The sequence below is a fragment of the Anser brachyrhynchus genome, assembly GCF_964034855.1.
Source record: "Anser brachyrhynchus genome assembly, chromosome: 5".
In the NCBI taxonomy this organism is placed as follows: domain Eukaryota; kingdom Metazoa; phylum Chordata; class Aves; order Anseriformes; family Anatidae; genus Anser; species Anser brachyrhynchus.
In genome coordinates this window covers 35,758,587-35,772,045 of record NC_137699.1, presented here as the reverse complement: position 1 = coordinate 35,772,045, position 13,459 = coordinate 35,758,587, and the positions used below count along the sequence as shown (strand labels likewise).

Sequence of the window (13,459 nt, the reverse complement as noted above, 5' to 3'; positions counted from 1 at the left end):
TATCCTTCCCCGTGGTGGCCGCGTGTTCTTGGGGCCGCAGGAGGTGGGGGGGGTGGTGGGGGGGAGCAGCTCCCTGCGCATCCGGGGCAGCGCGGGGTCGGGGCTGGAAACCCCGCGTCCCCCGGCGGCAGCTCCGCGCCGCTCCGTGCTCCTACTCACCCCGCGCACAGCCGAGGGCGGGTGTCAGCTCTTGCTTTATTGATGCCACGCCACCTGCGGCGCCCTCAGCTCCCACCGGGGAGGGCGGCAGCGGCGGTGGCCGGCCGTTTTTTGTGGTTTTTTTTTTTTTTTTTTTTTTTTTTTTGGTATCGCTAGCACCCTGAGGACCTCGCTCTGCTCGGCCACGCCGTCCGAGGGGGAGCGGGGCCCTTACCCCGCCGCCTCCAGGCTGGGCACGGGCTGCTGCAAGAAGTGCATCACCGCCTTCACCACCTTTTCCGGGGCGATGTTGTAGACGGGATGCGTGGGCTGCTGCCGGAGCGGAGGAGAAGGCGCCTGAGCCAGGCCCGGCAGAGGAACACCCCCGGCGTGGGGGCCCTGCCCGCCCTGCAGACCCCCCCCCCAGCCCCGGGGATGCCAGCACCTACCAGGCGGTTTTCGGGGACGCCCAGGACCACCTCGTGGTGGAGGTCGCCGCTGCCGAAGTGCTGGGCGATGGCCAGCCCGCTCAGGCAGTAGCAGGTGTGGTAAAAGTCCCGGGACCTGGTGGGGGGAACCCGGGGGCGCTGAGCAGGGCGGGGGGCTGGGGGCGCGAGGCCGCCCCCCCCTCGGGTACTCACTTGCCCGGCTTGTCGAGCAGCCCGCCGGCCGGGCACTGGCAGCACAGGAGGATGTACTCCTGCAGCGCCGACTGGTCGAACATCCAGCGTGCCATGCTGAGCGCCGCGTCGTCTGCGGGGGCAAGGCGGGCAGTGAAACGCCTGGGGGGGGCCTCGGGAAGAGAGCAAATCTCCCCCGCCCCGGGAAACACCAGCATGTTTGCCCAGAAGCCCCTTTCTGCCACAAAAAAAACCTTCAGGGAAGCCCATCAGGTCCCTCCCGTGCCTGCCGCACCCTCCAGTTCTTCCGCACTTCGTTCCTTTGCTAAAACTCGCCCGTTTCTCCCCTCCCCGCAGCCAAATTTTAGAAGCAGACGAAGCCGGTGACCCCCCCCCCCCGCTGCCAACTCACCCCGGGCGTGGAGCGCGCGGTGCAGCAGGGGCAGCAGCCCGGCCTGCCAGAAGGAGTAGCAGCCGTCCACCAGCTTGTTGCAGCGGCCCTGGAAGCCGCCCTCGAAGCGCATCTGCCGGCCGGTCACCCAGTGCTGCAGGGGACAGAGGGGAGTGGGTGGCACTGCGAGGACGGGGACATCCCCCGGCAGCCCGGGGGCACCCCGGGGCCCCCCCAGAACTCACCAGCAAGCTGCGGAGGTTCAGCAGGTGCTCCTTCTTGAGAATGACCAGCGCCGCCACGCCGCAGAAGGTGTACCCGCCGTGGGCCTCCATGCCCGGCACCCCGCCGATGCCGCCCTCCCAGTTCTGGCACCTGCGCGGGGGCGACGCTGAGGATGGCGCCTGCGGGGGGGGGGCACACACCGTCCCCTGCGCCCCCTCGGCCGGCTCCTCACCTCGCGATCCACTCGGCCGTCCCGGCGAAGAGCGCGGGCGTGAGGATGTTGGTGAGCGACGCCACCGAGGCGGCGCAGTAGGCGCTCCTGCGGGAGAAGGGGGCTCGGGGCTGCGGCAGGCGCCCACCCCGTCCCCAGCCCTGGGGGCTCTGCGGGGCTCACCCCGCGCTGCGGTGGGGGGCAGAGACCCGCTGCGGGGCAGGTGCCTCATCCCCCGCAGCGCTCACCCACCTCACGTCCACCTCGCCGCCGATGTGCATGAGGAAGGAGCCGTCGGGCTGCTTCAGCGCGTGCAGGTACTCCAGGAGCTTCTTCCTGCGGGACGCGGGTACGAGGGGCAGCGCAGACCCGGCCCCCACCCCGCTGCAGCCCCCGCGCCGTGCTGGCCCCCCGCTGTACCTGTCGATGACGCCGAACGCCTCCTCCGTGCCGATGATGCAGAGCGCGTTGACGGCGGCGTAGGTCGGGGCGAGGTGGGGGTGCTGGCCGGGGCCCCCCCCGAAGCCGCCCTGGGGGCTCTGGCAGCGACTCAGGAACTGGCAGACGCTGCGGGGACAAGCGGAACAGCTGGGGAAGGGACCCCAAAACGGCCACCAAGGTGGGGTGGGCGGGAGGACGAGCCACCGCGGGTGGCGGCAGGAGCTGGCGGTGGCACCGAGCCCTCCCCTGAGCGGGCAGACCCCTCCCTCAGCGCTTCCCCCAGCAGCGAGGGGTTTCAGACCCGGCTGAACATCCCCAGGAGCTTCCGGAGGATTTCAGCCTGCTCGTGACACGGGGACATCCCCCACCTGAGCGAGGGAGAACCTGGGAGAAGGGGACAGCCCCCGTGCCCCCCCAGGAGGTTGAAGCCAGGTCCCCTATTCCCCCCCTCTGTCACGAGACAGCAGGAGCCGTGCCGGCCAGGAAGAATGGGCGGCATTGACGGCCCCGAAGGACACAAAGCACTTTTGTGCTGGCGCCAGGGCCACGGGGATGGCGGGATGTGGCCCTGGCTGTGCCGGGCGGACACGGGAGCAGGCACCTCCGGGCTCACGTGGGCGCACGCGGAGCAGCTGCCTTCTCCCGGGGGTGCTGCGGGTCAGACCCAGCTCGGGGGGGTGCTCCCGGTGTCAGCACCGAGGTGCCCAGGGCCCCCAAGCGCCCCGCAGGAACCGGGGGTGACTTACTCAGAGGCGACCACCTGGGGAATGGGCTCCTCCAGCAGCTCCAAGCTGTGCAGGATCCAGTAGCAGAGCCAGGGGCGGCTGGCGTCCAGACACTGCGGGGACAAGAGGGGACGGGCAGGAGGCGGGGAGAGGGGCCAGACAGAACCCCCAAACCCGCAGCTCTGGGGCACCCCGCGGGGACAGGCACGACCCAAGGGGACCCGCAAGCGGCACGGGAACTGCTCCGCCTGCCCCAGGGCCACCCGACAGCCAGCAGCGAGGGATTCGGGGCGAGAAACACCCGGTGATAATTAAAGCAGCACCGGGAGGCTGAAGGCATCGCCCAGGCGGGGAGCCCCGGGGCAGAACGCCGGGGCCGTGCCCGGTACCTCGTAGGCTTCGCTCAGCTGCCGGAGGCCTCTCTTCAGGTAATGGAAGTGCTTCTCCCGCTGCAGGACGAATCTGCAAGGCAGGCAGGGCGCGGCGTCGCAGCGCCGCCAGCTCCAGCCCCGGGACCCGTTGGCCACCAGAGCCAGAATTCTGGCTTCTTTTTTTTTTTCCCCCTATTATTGCTCTTTATCCTTATTCCAGCTTCCCGCAGGTGGAGGGAGCGCGGCGGGGACTTACTGCGCGGCGTGGTGGTTCGTCTTGTAGGCGTCGAACACCTCCTGCACGATGTCCTCCACTTTGCTCTGCGGCACCGCGAGCACCCGGGTCAGCGCCGCCGGGAGCTGCCGCCCCGCACCCGGCCCCGCGGCGCCTTCCAGCAGCTTCCACCCGTTTTGGGTTTAAGGTCAAAGCCTCACGGAACCCTCCCCGCCCCGCACAACGTCCCCGGGGGCTGAGGGCACTGATGCAAGAGGCGCAGCCGGGGTTCTCGGCTGGGCCTTTCACCCCGGGGGGAGCATCCCGGGATCGGGGTGGGGGGTGCCTTCGCCCCCCTGCCTCTCTTGTACCTGGTCCCAATGGCCCTTGGAGCTCGGACCCCCGGCTCCAGGCTCCACGGGTCCCTCCGTCCCCAGACCCTGAGCCCCTTCAGCCCCTGGCCTCCCAGCTCCGTGCCCGTGCCCCTTGAGCCCCCAGACCCCCGGTCCTGAGCCCCCCCCCAGACCCCCACCTCCGGCCCTCCCCAGCCCCAAGCCCCTTGGGCCCCTCGGCCCCAGAGCTCTGACCCCGAGCCCCCTCTGCCCCCAAACCCCTTCAGCCCCCGGTCCCCCAGCTCCGTCCTCGTGCTCCTCGAGCCCGCAGACCCCCGCCCCCAAGCTCCGGCCCTCCCCAGCTTCGGGCCCCCCCATCCCCGAGTCCCTCGGGCCCAGACCCCCGACCCCGAGCCCCCTCTGCCCCCCAGCCCCCGGTCCCCCAGCTCCGTGCCCGTGGGGACCCTTGGCCCCCAGACCCCCGGTCCCGGCCCCCCCGGCCGCGGGCGGCACCTGCTCGCTGGAGGTGTGCGTCCTCACGCCGTCGTCCCGCAGCCGCCGCCGCCCGCCGGGGCTCCCGGGGCAGGCTCCCGCCATGCTGCGGCCGGCCCGGGCGGGGGCAGCGGGGCCGACGGCGGCCGGGCGGGGACACGCGGCCACGCCCCCTCCGCGCCCTGGCCACGCCCCCTCCGCGCCCTGGCCACGCCCCCTCCGCGCCCTGGCCACGCCCCCTCCGCCCCGCCTGGCCCCGCCCCCCCCCTCCCCGCCACCACCCGGCCCGGGACCGGCGCGCGCGCGCGTGCGCGAGGCGAAGGGGTCGGCCGGGGCGGAGGGCGCGGCGTCGCCGCGTGACGTCAGCGCGTGGCGTCACCGCGCCGTGACGTCATGCCGGGACGCGCGGCTCCGTGCTCGGCGCGCCGCGGGCGCGCGTCGCCGGAGCCTGTCGCGACGTTGCAGTGCTGCGCTGTGCCGCGGCGATCCCGCACCGCGTTGCACCGTTGCACTGCTGGGGCGTGTGGCGCCATGGCACTGCTGCCCCACCTCGCACTCTTGCACCAGGTTGCACCGCTGCACAGCTGCACCGTGTTGCGCCGTTGCACGGCTGCTCCGTATTACACATTTGCAGTACTCCACCACGTTGCACTATTGCATCGCGTTGCACTATTGCACTGCAGCACCGTGTTGCACTATTGCACCATTGCACTTCTGGGGCACGTTCCCCATTGCACGGCTGCACCATGTTGTGCCATTGCACTACTGTGCCACATCGCACTGCTGCACCGCATTGCACTCTTGCACCACGCTGCACCATTGCACAGCTGCACCCTGTTGCACCGTTGCACAGATGCTCTATGTTGCACATTTGCACTATTCCACCACATTGCACTATTGCACCACGTTGCACCATTGCACGGCTGTTCCATGTTGCACCATCGCACTGCCGCACCACATTGCACCATCGCGCTGTTGCACTGTGTCACACCATCGTGCAATGGCGCCGCGGCGTCGTGCTGCACTGCTGGGGCACCGTGTTCGCTCTGCTGTGCTGCTCCACGCCGCACCTGCACATCATGGTGCTGCCAGGTAGCCCCGGTGCACGGCCCCGCTGCACGGCGTCGCTGCCCTGTGCTGCGCTGCTGCATCACTGCGTGCGACGCTTCCCCACGCCACTCTCCCGGTGGCATTGCATCGCCGTGTGCAGCCCTGCCTCATTGCACCGTGCCGCTGCCCCACGTCGCTGCGTGGCTGCACCACCGCTGTGCTGCTCCGTCTCCTCGTGCCACCACCAGGCTGCACCGCACCACGAGGCCCCGGCCAGGCCCTACTGCACGTGGGGCTGCCCCACGCTGCCCTGCTCTGGGACCCTCACCTCCAAGCCCACCCCCAAGTGTCCCCCGGTCCATGCCCGAGTGTCCCTCCCCAATGCATCCCCACATCTCTCCCTCCCCATAGCCCCCCGGTGCACCCCCATGCCTCAGGGCACCTCCTGGTGTCCGCCGTTGCATCCCTGTGTCCCCCCAGCTGCATCCCTCCGCCGTCACCCCCGTCCTCTGCTCCAGCCCCGGTGTCCCCCCCCCGGTCCCCAGCGCACGCCCAGCTGCCCCCCACCCCCGGTGCAGCCCCGCGCTGCCTCCCGGTGCCCCGGCTCATCTCCCGGTGCCCCCACCGGTGTCCCCCGGTACCTCCCCGGTGTCCCCCCCCCGGTGCCTCCCCGTGTCCCCCCGGGTGCATCCCCGCGTCCCCCCGGCGCATCCCCGCGCTCCGCCCCGGTGCCAGCCCGGCCGCCCGGAGCGGCGGCGCAGGAACCCGCCCCCGGTAACGGCGGCGGCGGCGGCGGCGCGGGGCCGCCATGGCCAAGCAGTACGACGTGCTCTTCCGCCTGCTGCTGCTCGGCGACTCGGGCGTGGGCAAGACCTGCCTGCTCTGCCGCTTCACCGACAACGAGTTCCACCCCGCGCACATCTCCACCATCGGTACCGGCACCGGGGGACGCGCGGCAGCGGGGAGCCGTGAGCGGCGGGGGACGGGGGGCACCGGGGAAGCCGCAGCCCTGGGGAAAAAAAAAAACAAAAAAAACAAAAACGGGAAGAACGGGGGCACCGGGAGCATCGCGGCACCACCGGGGAGCCGCCGCCGCGCCCCGCCGCCGGGAGCGGGGAAGCCGCGGGCACCGGGGAGGCGCCGCGCTGGGAAAACGGGGACACCGGGGATGGGAGGGGGCACCGCCGGCAGCTGGGGGCACCTGGGAGCCGGAAAAGCGGGGAGCGGCGGCACCGGGGCGGCGGGGAGGCGGCGGGGAGCCCGGCCGGCACCGGGGGCATCGCAGAGCTCCGGCACCATGGGGGCACCGGGGGGGGAGGGGGGGCACAGAGCAGAGCCCTGCCCCCAAATCCCCCCCCCCTCCCCAAAACCCCCCATGTGCCCCCGGCCTGGCCAGGCGTGGACTTCAAGATGAAGACCATCGAGGTGGACGGCATCAAGGTGCGGATCCAGATCTGGTGAGTGCCGGGGGGGGCCGCACCCCGCTGATGTGCCCCCCCCCCCCCCCCGGGGTGGGGCTGGGGCCTGGAGCAAGCAACGGGGCTCCCCCCGACCCCCCCCCATGTCCCCAGGGACACGGCGGGGCAGGAGCGGTACCAGACCATCACCAAGCAGTACTACCGGCGGGCACAGGTAGGGGCATGGCGGGGGGAAACTGAGGCACGGGGGGGGGCGGGGGGGACAAAATACTGCCCCCCCCCTCCCCGGTGGCTCTCCCGCAGGGCATCTTCCTGGTGTATGACATCGGCAGCGAGCGCTCGTACCAGCACATCGTCAAGTGGGCCAGCGACGTGGATGAGGTGGGGGTTTGGGGGGGTCCCCGAAGCGGTGACACGCTGGTTTTTGTTGGGGAGGGGTGCTGATGCACACCCCCCGCACATACACACAGTACGCGCCCGACGGCGTCCAGAAAATCCTCATCGGGAACAAGGCGGACGAGGAGCACAAGAGGCAAGTGGCCAAAGAGCAAGGGCTGCAGGTGAGCTGGGGGGGGGCAGGCACCCCCAGCATGGCCGCCCCCCCAAAAAAAAGCCCAGCGGCCCCCCCAGGGCCCCCTGCACCCCAAGCATCCCCAGGCCACCTGTGCTCCCTCCCGGCATGGCCAGGGACCCCAACTCTCCTGCGGTCTCCCCTATAGCCAGGCCCCCCCCCCGCACCCCCAGCGTGGCCAGGACCCCCGTCTGCCCCCCAAAATGCCCAGTGTCCCCCCTAATGCCCCCCCCATCCCCCCACGGCACCCAGCGCATAGCCCTGGGGTCGCACCCCACGGGACCGCTGCCATCCGTCTGTCCACGTGCCTGCGGGGAGCAGAGGGGCTGGAGGGGGGAGGTTGGAGAGTGGGGAGAGGGGGCGAACCCCCCGCCCCCCACCCCCCAAAATCACATCGGCGCCGCCGAGCCCTCGCCTTGCAGCTGGCCAGGGAGTACGGCATGGACTTCTACGAAACAAGTGCCTGCAGCAACCTGAACATCAAGGAGGTGCGTGGGGCTGAAGGGGGGGGGGGGGGGGGGGGAGGCAGCCGGGGTGTGCCCCCCACTCCTTCCCGGCCCCCCCGGGCTCACCCCGCTCTTCCCCCGCAGTCCTTCACGCGGCTGACGGAGCTGGTGCTGCAGGCGCACCGCAAGGAGCTGGCGGGGCTGCGTGCCGCCGCCGCGCCCCCCGACCTGGCCCGGCTGGAGGAGGACGAGCAGCAGCCCCCGGGGGGGCAGGACAGCCCCAAGAGCTGCTGGTGTTGAAGCCCGTTCGTTCCTCCCCCCACACAAACCCCCCGGCTCCCCGCCGCCGCCAGACCCGTTTTGGGGAGGGGGGCTTGGCGTGCGTGGGGGGTCCCCAGGCGCTGTTTGCACACCCCGCGCCCCCTCCGCCCCCCGGTTTTGCACACTTGGTTTCCACAATAAAGGAGATGCTGGAGCCCCCCCCCCCCAGCTGGCTCATCTGGTGCCACCGGGACGGTGTCCTCGGCACCGCGGGCAAAGCCGGGCTGCGGCAACCCGAGCGGCGATGAATAATGGAGGGGCCGCGCCGGTGTCCCCTTTCCTGGCTTGGGGACGCGGCTGGGGGGACGCAGGGACATCGAACAGCCTGGCAGTGGGCACTGGGGTAGGTGGGCATCGGGATGCGTGGGCACTGGGATGGGTAGGCACGGGGGTGGTGGCTGGCACCGGGCTGCTGCTCCTTACTGGGATGGCTGTGCACCAGGATGGGTGGGAACTGGGATGCCGTTCCTTACTGGGATGGGTGGGCACCAGCAGGTACCAGCCTGCTGGTGGGCACTGGGACAGGGCCCACTGGTCCCAGTGGGCCGGGTTGGCCAGGGAAGGAGAGGCGTGGAGGCACCCGTCCCTCCCCATTGCCTGCCGGGGCGCTCGCAGCACCCCATGAAGCCGCAGCACCCCGTTATCTCCCAACGCCCCAGCTGTTTCCAGCTGTGCGGGGAACCCTTGCCCCAACAGGGACAGCGCCCGCGCCCCACGCCGCGGCGGTGTGAATTATTGAGGCGGGTAGGAGCATCGCCCCGGCCTTCCTCTGCCTCTTCCTCGTCCCCTTGGGCCGGTGCCAGCGGGTGGGACGGCTCCGGTTTCTGCCAAGTCACGGCGGGGCGCGGGGACCTCGGTGGCGTCACGTGGGCGCCGGGCGGCCCTTAAGGCGCGCGGGCAGCGGGCGGGCAGGCAGCAGATCCGGAGCGCACCCGCAGCCATGAGCGTCCCCGTCGCCAAGTCCTTCTACGACCTGAGCGCCACCTCCTTGCAGGGGGAGAAGGTGGACTTCAACGTCTTCCGGGGCCGCGTGGTCCTCATCGAGAACGTGGCGTCGCTCTGAGGCACCACGGTGCGGGACTACACCCAGCTCAACCAGCTGCAGGCTCGCTACCCGCGGCGCCTGGTGGTGCTGGGCTTCCCCTGCAACCAGTTCGGCTACCAGGTAGGTGCCCAGCATGGCGGGGGGGGACACAGAGCCCAGTGCTCGGGACAGCGGCGGCACAACCCCGGTGTCCCCTTCCCCATCCCAGGAGAATGGCACCAACGAGGAGATCCTCAACTGCCTCAAGCACGTGCGGCCAGGGGGCGGCTTCGAGCCCAACTTCACCCTGTTCCAGAAGTGCCAGGTGAACGGGCAGGACACCCACCCCGTCTTCGCCTACCTGAAAGCCCACCTGCCCGCCCCGGTGGACGAGCCTGACCACCTGATGACCGAGCCCCGCTTCGTGGTGTGGAGCCCCGTGCGGCGCTCCGACATCTCCTGGAACTTCGAGAAGTTCCTGGTGGGCCCCGAGGGGGAACCTTTCCGCCGCTACAGCCCCCGCCTGCCCACCGCCCAGCTGGAGCCCGACATCCAGCGCCTCCTCAAGCTGGCCAAGTAGGGCTGTCCCCCCCCCCGGGGACGGCCCCAGCCCTCCGCCGGGTGACGGCCCCCTCTGAAACCCCCGCGGGGGGGGGGCCCGATGTGGCGGCGAGCCGGGGCCACCGGGGTGGTGGGCGCCCGGATGGGGTCGGCTGCAATAAAGGAGCAGGAGACAGCGCCCGAGCACCCCCGTTTGTGTCCCCCCCAGCCCCAGCGCACGGCGGGCGGTTGGGGCCGGGGAGCGGCTGCGCGGGGTGGATAAGAGCCAGGCGCGGTTGCAACCCCACCCTCGGGGGGGGGGGGGAAACAATTTTGGCAGCCCCAAGGTGAGGGTGTGCTGCCTGCCCTGCCCTGCCCGCCCCAGGAATGCGCACCCCTGAGCAGGGCGGGGGGGGGGGCACTGCAGTGTTTGGGGGGGGCAGCGATCCCACTACGCCCTGGGGGGAAATGGTTCAGGCGTGGGGTTTGGGAGGCTGCGTGTGCGCCTGGGACACAAGGAAGGGTGGTGGGAAGGGAGAAGACTGTTCCATCCCCGAGCAGGGCCCCAGCACCCTTTGCTGGAGGGGCTCGGGGGGCTGAAAATCACCCCCGCCCCCCTCCTGTTCCCATCCACACAGGGGGAACGATCCCAAAGCTCCCCAGCCTGCGGCACGGAGCTGTTACACGCTCACATTTATTGCCCACGCGGACCCCTTTGGGGCAGGACGAGGTGGCTGTGCCACCCTGAGCCGTTTCGGGGGTGGGTTTCTGGGCCCCCTCCCTTTCTTCAGTGCGAGGGGGGCTCGGGAGCAGGCGCAGCACGGGGCTGGAGCAGAGCAGGCAGCATCCAGCATTGGGTGTCCACCGCATCCAGGCTGGAGGTTTGAACAGGAGCGGGAACGAAGCCCCCCAGCGCCAGCAGCGCGGTCCCACAGCTCCGTGGGGCACACGGGGAGCGGGGCCGGGGCACGGACGGGCTTCAGAAGAGCGGGGTCATCTGGCGCGGGTCGTCGGGCAGGATGCTGATGGAGTCCTCGGCCCGGCCGCACAGCAGGCACAGCATGGTGTACTCCTGCAGCGGGACACGGCCACGGGGCTTTCAGGCTGCTCTGTCCCTCCCCGACTCCTCTGCACCGCTGGGGAAACCGGAGCCGGGGCCGGCACCTGATCCCCGATTGCAATCGGACCGCGGCGGATCGTGTTTCATCCCCCAGGACCCCATTTCCCTGGAGCCCATTTTCCAGCATTTAGCTGCTGAATGGGAAATGCGCCAGGGAGGAGGGCTGGGAAGCGCGAATCCGGCGCTGAGACAGCGCCGCGGTGAGCCCAAGGCTCCTGTTTCCAGCTCCTGCCCGTGCCGAGCTCCTGAGCTGCCCCCGAGGCGCTCGCCTCCGAAGCTGCGCAGCTCCCTCCTGCGGCTGCGAGGGCAGGAGGGCAGCAGCAGGGCTCAGGGTGCCTCTGGAGCTGGGGAGAGGCTGCTGGGGGGGGAGACGGGACCCCCAGGAGGACGGGGAGCCCCAGGAGGACGTACCTGGTAGTCATCCACCACGCTGAAGGTGTACTCGTGGCGTGCGATCAGGTGGTGGCAGTTCTTGCACAGGTCTGCGGGGCAGGAGCAGTTCAGGGGACGTGCCCAGCCCTGGCACCGCTGTCCCTGGGAACCCCCAGCCTCACCCCCAGACCCTTTGGTGCCCGAGCCCCCACCTGAGGGGCTGACACCCCCCTACCCGCCCCAGTCCCCAGGGTGGGTCCCCAAGCCCAACTCACCCCCAGGCACCTCAGCGTGCAGCAGCCCCCCAGACCCTCACCCAACCCCCCCCAAGTAACCCCCAGAGCCCCCAGTAACCCACCAGAGCACCAGATCCTCCCCAGGGAGCCTTCCCAGAGCACCAGGACCCCCCAAATTATCCCTCCAGGACAAAAGGACCCCCCCATGACCCCCCAGAGCACCAGATATCCCCCAATACCCCCCCCAAAGCACAAGACACCCCCCCAAATAACCCCCCAGAGCACCAGATACCCCATAACCCCGCAGACCACCAGGACCCCCCAACACCCCCAAAGAGCACCAGGACCCCTCAGTAACCCCAAAGAGCACCAGGACCCCTCAGTAACCCCAAAGAGCACCAGATGCCCCCAATAACCCCCCAAAGAGCACCAGGACCCCCCAATACCCCCACAAAGCACGAGACACCCCCCCCAAATAACCCCCCAGAGCACCAGACACCCCATAACCCCCCAGATCACCAGGACCCCCCAACACCCCCAAAGAGCACCAGGACCCCCACCAGTAACCCCCCAAAGAGCACCAGGACCCCCCAACACCCCCCCAGAGCACCAGCACCCCCCCAAGCTCCCCCCCCCCAGGACCCCTCCCCAGTAACCCCCAGCCCCCCAACCCCCCCGTATCACCCCCACACCCCCCCGTCCCCACACGATCGTAGGTGACGATCTCGTCGTCGCCCCGCAGGCCGGCGGCGCGGTTGCCCAGCAGCACCAGGTCGCGGCGGCCGCACTGCGCGCAGCCCACGAAGTTGAGCAGGAAGGAGCCGCCCTCCAGGCAGGTGGTGCCCTGCGGGGAGGCACCGAGAGGCCCGGTAACGGCCGGTAACGGCCCCGTAACGGCCCCGTAACGGCCGGTAACGGTCCCCCCCCCCCCCCAGCCCCCCCCGCCCGTACCCGCTCGGGGAACTCGGTGCCCACACAGCCCCCGCACATCCCGCCCGCCGCCGCCGCTCTCGCGAGACTTCCGCCGCGGGGGGTGGGGCTTACGGAAATGGGCGTGGCTTTGTGGGGAGTGGGCGTGGCTTGTTGGGAGTGGGCGTGGCTTGTTGGGAGTGGGCGTGGCGATGAGCTGCCAGTGGGCGTTCCCTCCCCGCTTCGTTGCCTCCCAGGGAGGGGAGTGGGCGGGGTTTGGGCGGGAAAGGGGGCGTGGTCTCTCGTAGCCCCGCCCCCGCCCCGGGTAGCGGGGAGGGGGCGCGCAGCCCTGGGGGGGGGGGCACGTAGGGTTAATGGGGGGCACCCAGGGTTAATTAGCGGGTACCCAGGGGTGACTGGGGGGGTACCCAGGGGTGATTGGGGGGGTACCCAGGGGTGACTGGGGACAGCCCAATCTTGCTGGGGGTACCCAGGGCTATTGCGAGGTACCTGGGGGGGAGCACCCAGGGCTAACTGGGGGGCACCCAGCATTATTAATTGGGGGGGGGGTACCCAGGACTAATTGGGAGCACCCAGGACTAATTGGGGGTACCCAGGGCTGCCTGGGGGGGTACTTAGGACTGATTGGGGGCACCCCAAGCTGGCTGGGTTGCCCAGGGCTAGTGCAAGGTGCCTGGGGGGGGCTATAAGGGGACACCCCCCAAGGGCTAACTGGGGGGGGGTGCTCAGGACACTTGGGGGGGGCACCCCGATGGGGGGGTGCCCAGGATTACCTGGGGACGATCCAATCTGTCTGGGGGTACCCAGGATTAGTGCGAGGTAGCTGGGGGGGGCGCCTAGGACCAACTGGGGGGGTCGCAGGACCAACTGGGGGGTACCAGGACCAATCGGGGGGGCACCAGGACTAATCGGGGGGGTACCCAGGACTAATTGGGGGGGCACCCAGGACTAATTAGGGGTACCGGGACTAATTGGGGGGGCACCCAGGACTAATGGGGGGGGGGTACCAGGACTAATTGGGGGGGCACCCAGGACTAATGGGGGGGGTTCCAGGACTATTTGGGGGCACCCCAAGCCGGCTGGGGGCGCCCAGGGCTACGGCGAGGCCCCTGGGGGGACCCTGGGGAGGAGGTGGCACCCGGGGCTAACCGGGGGGGGGGGGCACCCAGCGCTACCGGGGGGGGGGGTCCCCGCGGCCGGCGGGTCCGTGGCGCTGCGCCGCGCCGCTCCGCGCCGCCAGGTGCCGGTGCCGGTGCCGGTGCCGGTGGCGG

The 13,459-nt window shown here is 70.6% G+C and overlaps 4 protein-coding genes across 5 annotated transcripts; 2 read left to right on the top strand and 2 right to left on the bottom strand.

Annotated features, from left to right (window-relative positions):
• Positions 1 to 176: 176 nt before the first annotated feature.
• On the bottom strand, positions 177 to 4,338 carry LOC308196254 (protein farnesyltransferase subunit beta-like). 2 transcript variants are annotated; one of them, XR_013952134.1, is made up of 12 exons: positions 4,182 to 4,338; positions 3,379 to 3,443; positions 3,141 to 3,213; positions 2,773 to 2,864; positions 2,006 to 2,152; positions 1,838 to 1,921; positions 1,607 to 1,693; positions 1,395 to 1,524; positions 1,171 to 1,303; positions 780 to 920; positions 588 to 702; positions 177 to 471 (listed from the first exon to the last, which is right to left on the bottom strand). XR_013952134.1 is itself a non-coding variant. In XM_080595032.1 (12 exons), exons 1-12 carry the CDS (start codon positions 4,263 to 4,265, stop codon positions 370 to 372), a joined length of 1,224 nt encoding a protein of 407 aa, XP_080451158.1. In that variant the 5' UTR covers positions 4,266 to 4,337; the 3' UTR covers positions 177 to 369. The 2 variants fall into 2 exon arrangements, 1 of the variants encoding a protein (XP_080451158.1); XM_080595032.1 differs by having other exon boundaries at positions 780 to 891; positions 4,182 to 4,337.
• Positions 4,339 to 5,902: 1,564 nt separating this feature from the next.
• RAB15 (RAB15, member RAS oncogene family) lies at positions 5,903 to 8,129 on the top strand. Its single transcript, XM_080595061.1, has 7 exons — positions 5,903 to 6,142; positions 6,607 to 6,667; positions 6,782 to 6,842; positions 6,932 to 7,009; positions 7,099 to 7,188; positions 7,622 to 7,687; positions 7,790 to 8,129. Exons 1-7 carry the CDS (start codon positions 6,019 to 6,021, stop codon positions 7,943 to 7,945), a joined length of 636 nt encoding a protein of 211 aa, XP_080451187.1. The 5' UTR covers positions 5,903 to 6,018; the 3' UTR covers positions 7,946 to 8,129.
• Positions 8,130 to 8,415: 286 nt separating this feature from the next.
• On the top strand, positions 8,416 to 9,729 carry GPX2 (glutathione peroxidase 2). The gene is made up of 2 exons (XM_080595070.1): positions 8,416 to 9,131; positions 9,220 to 9,729. Exons 1-2 carry the CDS (start codon positions 8,907 to 8,909, stop codon positions 9,568 to 9,570), a joined length of 576 nt encoding a protein of 191 aa, XP_080451196.1. The 5' UTR covers positions 8,416 to 8,906; the 3' UTR covers positions 9,571 to 9,729.
• A 479-nt stretch (positions 9,730 to 10,208) lies between these two features.
• On the bottom strand, positions 10,209 to 12,330 carry CHURC1 (churchill domain containing 1). Its single transcript, XM_080595080.1, has 4 exons — positions 12,210 to 12,330; positions 11,967 to 12,102; positions 11,062 to 11,132; positions 10,209 to 10,602 (listed from the first exon to the last, which is right to left on the bottom strand). The coding sequence occupies exons 1-4, from the start codon at positions 12,246 to 12,248 to the stop codon at positions 10,510 to 10,512; spliced, it is 339 nt and encodes a 112-aa protein (XP_080451206.1). The 5' UTR covers positions 12,249 to 12,330; the 3' UTR covers positions 10,209 to 10,509.
• Positions 12,331 to 13,459: the final 1,129 nt, after the last annotated feature.

Bases quoted from the DNA above. Each gene is read 5' to 3' on its own strand.
- LOC308196254 (XM_080595032.1), bottom strand. From the start codon at position 4,265: ATGGCGGGAGCCTGCCCCGGGAGCCCCGGCGGGCGGCGGCGGCTGCGG. The intron at 1,304-1,394 runs GTGAGTTCTGGG...TGTCCCCTGCAG, and splicing joins TGAACCTCCGCAGCTTGCTG to CACTGGGTGACCGGCCGGCA. The intron at 892-1,170 runs GTGAGTTGGCAG...TTGCCCCCGCAG, and splicing joins CCGCGCGCTCCACGCCCGGG to ACGACGCGGCGCTCAGCATG.
- RAB15 (XM_080595061.1), top strand. From the start codon at position 6,019: ATGGCCAAGCAGTACGACGTGCTCTTCCGCCTGCTGCTGCTCGGCGAC. The intron at 6,143-6,606 runs GTACCGGCACCG...CGGCCTGGCCAG, and splicing joins CGCGCACATCTCCACCATCG to GCGTGGACTTCAAGATGAAG. The intron at 7,010-7,098 runs GTGGGGGTTTGG...ACATACACACAG, and splicing joins GGGCCAGCGACGTGGATGAG to TACGCGCCCGACGGCGTCCA.
- CHURC1 (XM_080595080.1), bottom strand. From the start codon at position 12,248: ATGTGCGGGGGCTGTGTGGGCACCGAGTTCCCCGAGCGG. The intron at 12,103-12,209 runs GTACGGGCGGGG...GCCTCCCCGCAG, and splicing joins GCACCGAGTTCCCCGAGCGG to GGCACCACCTGCCTGGAGGG. The intron at 10,603-11,061 runs GTACGTCCTCCT...GTCCCGCTGCAG, and splicing joins GCGTGGTGGATGACTACCAG to GAGTACACCATGCTGTGCCT.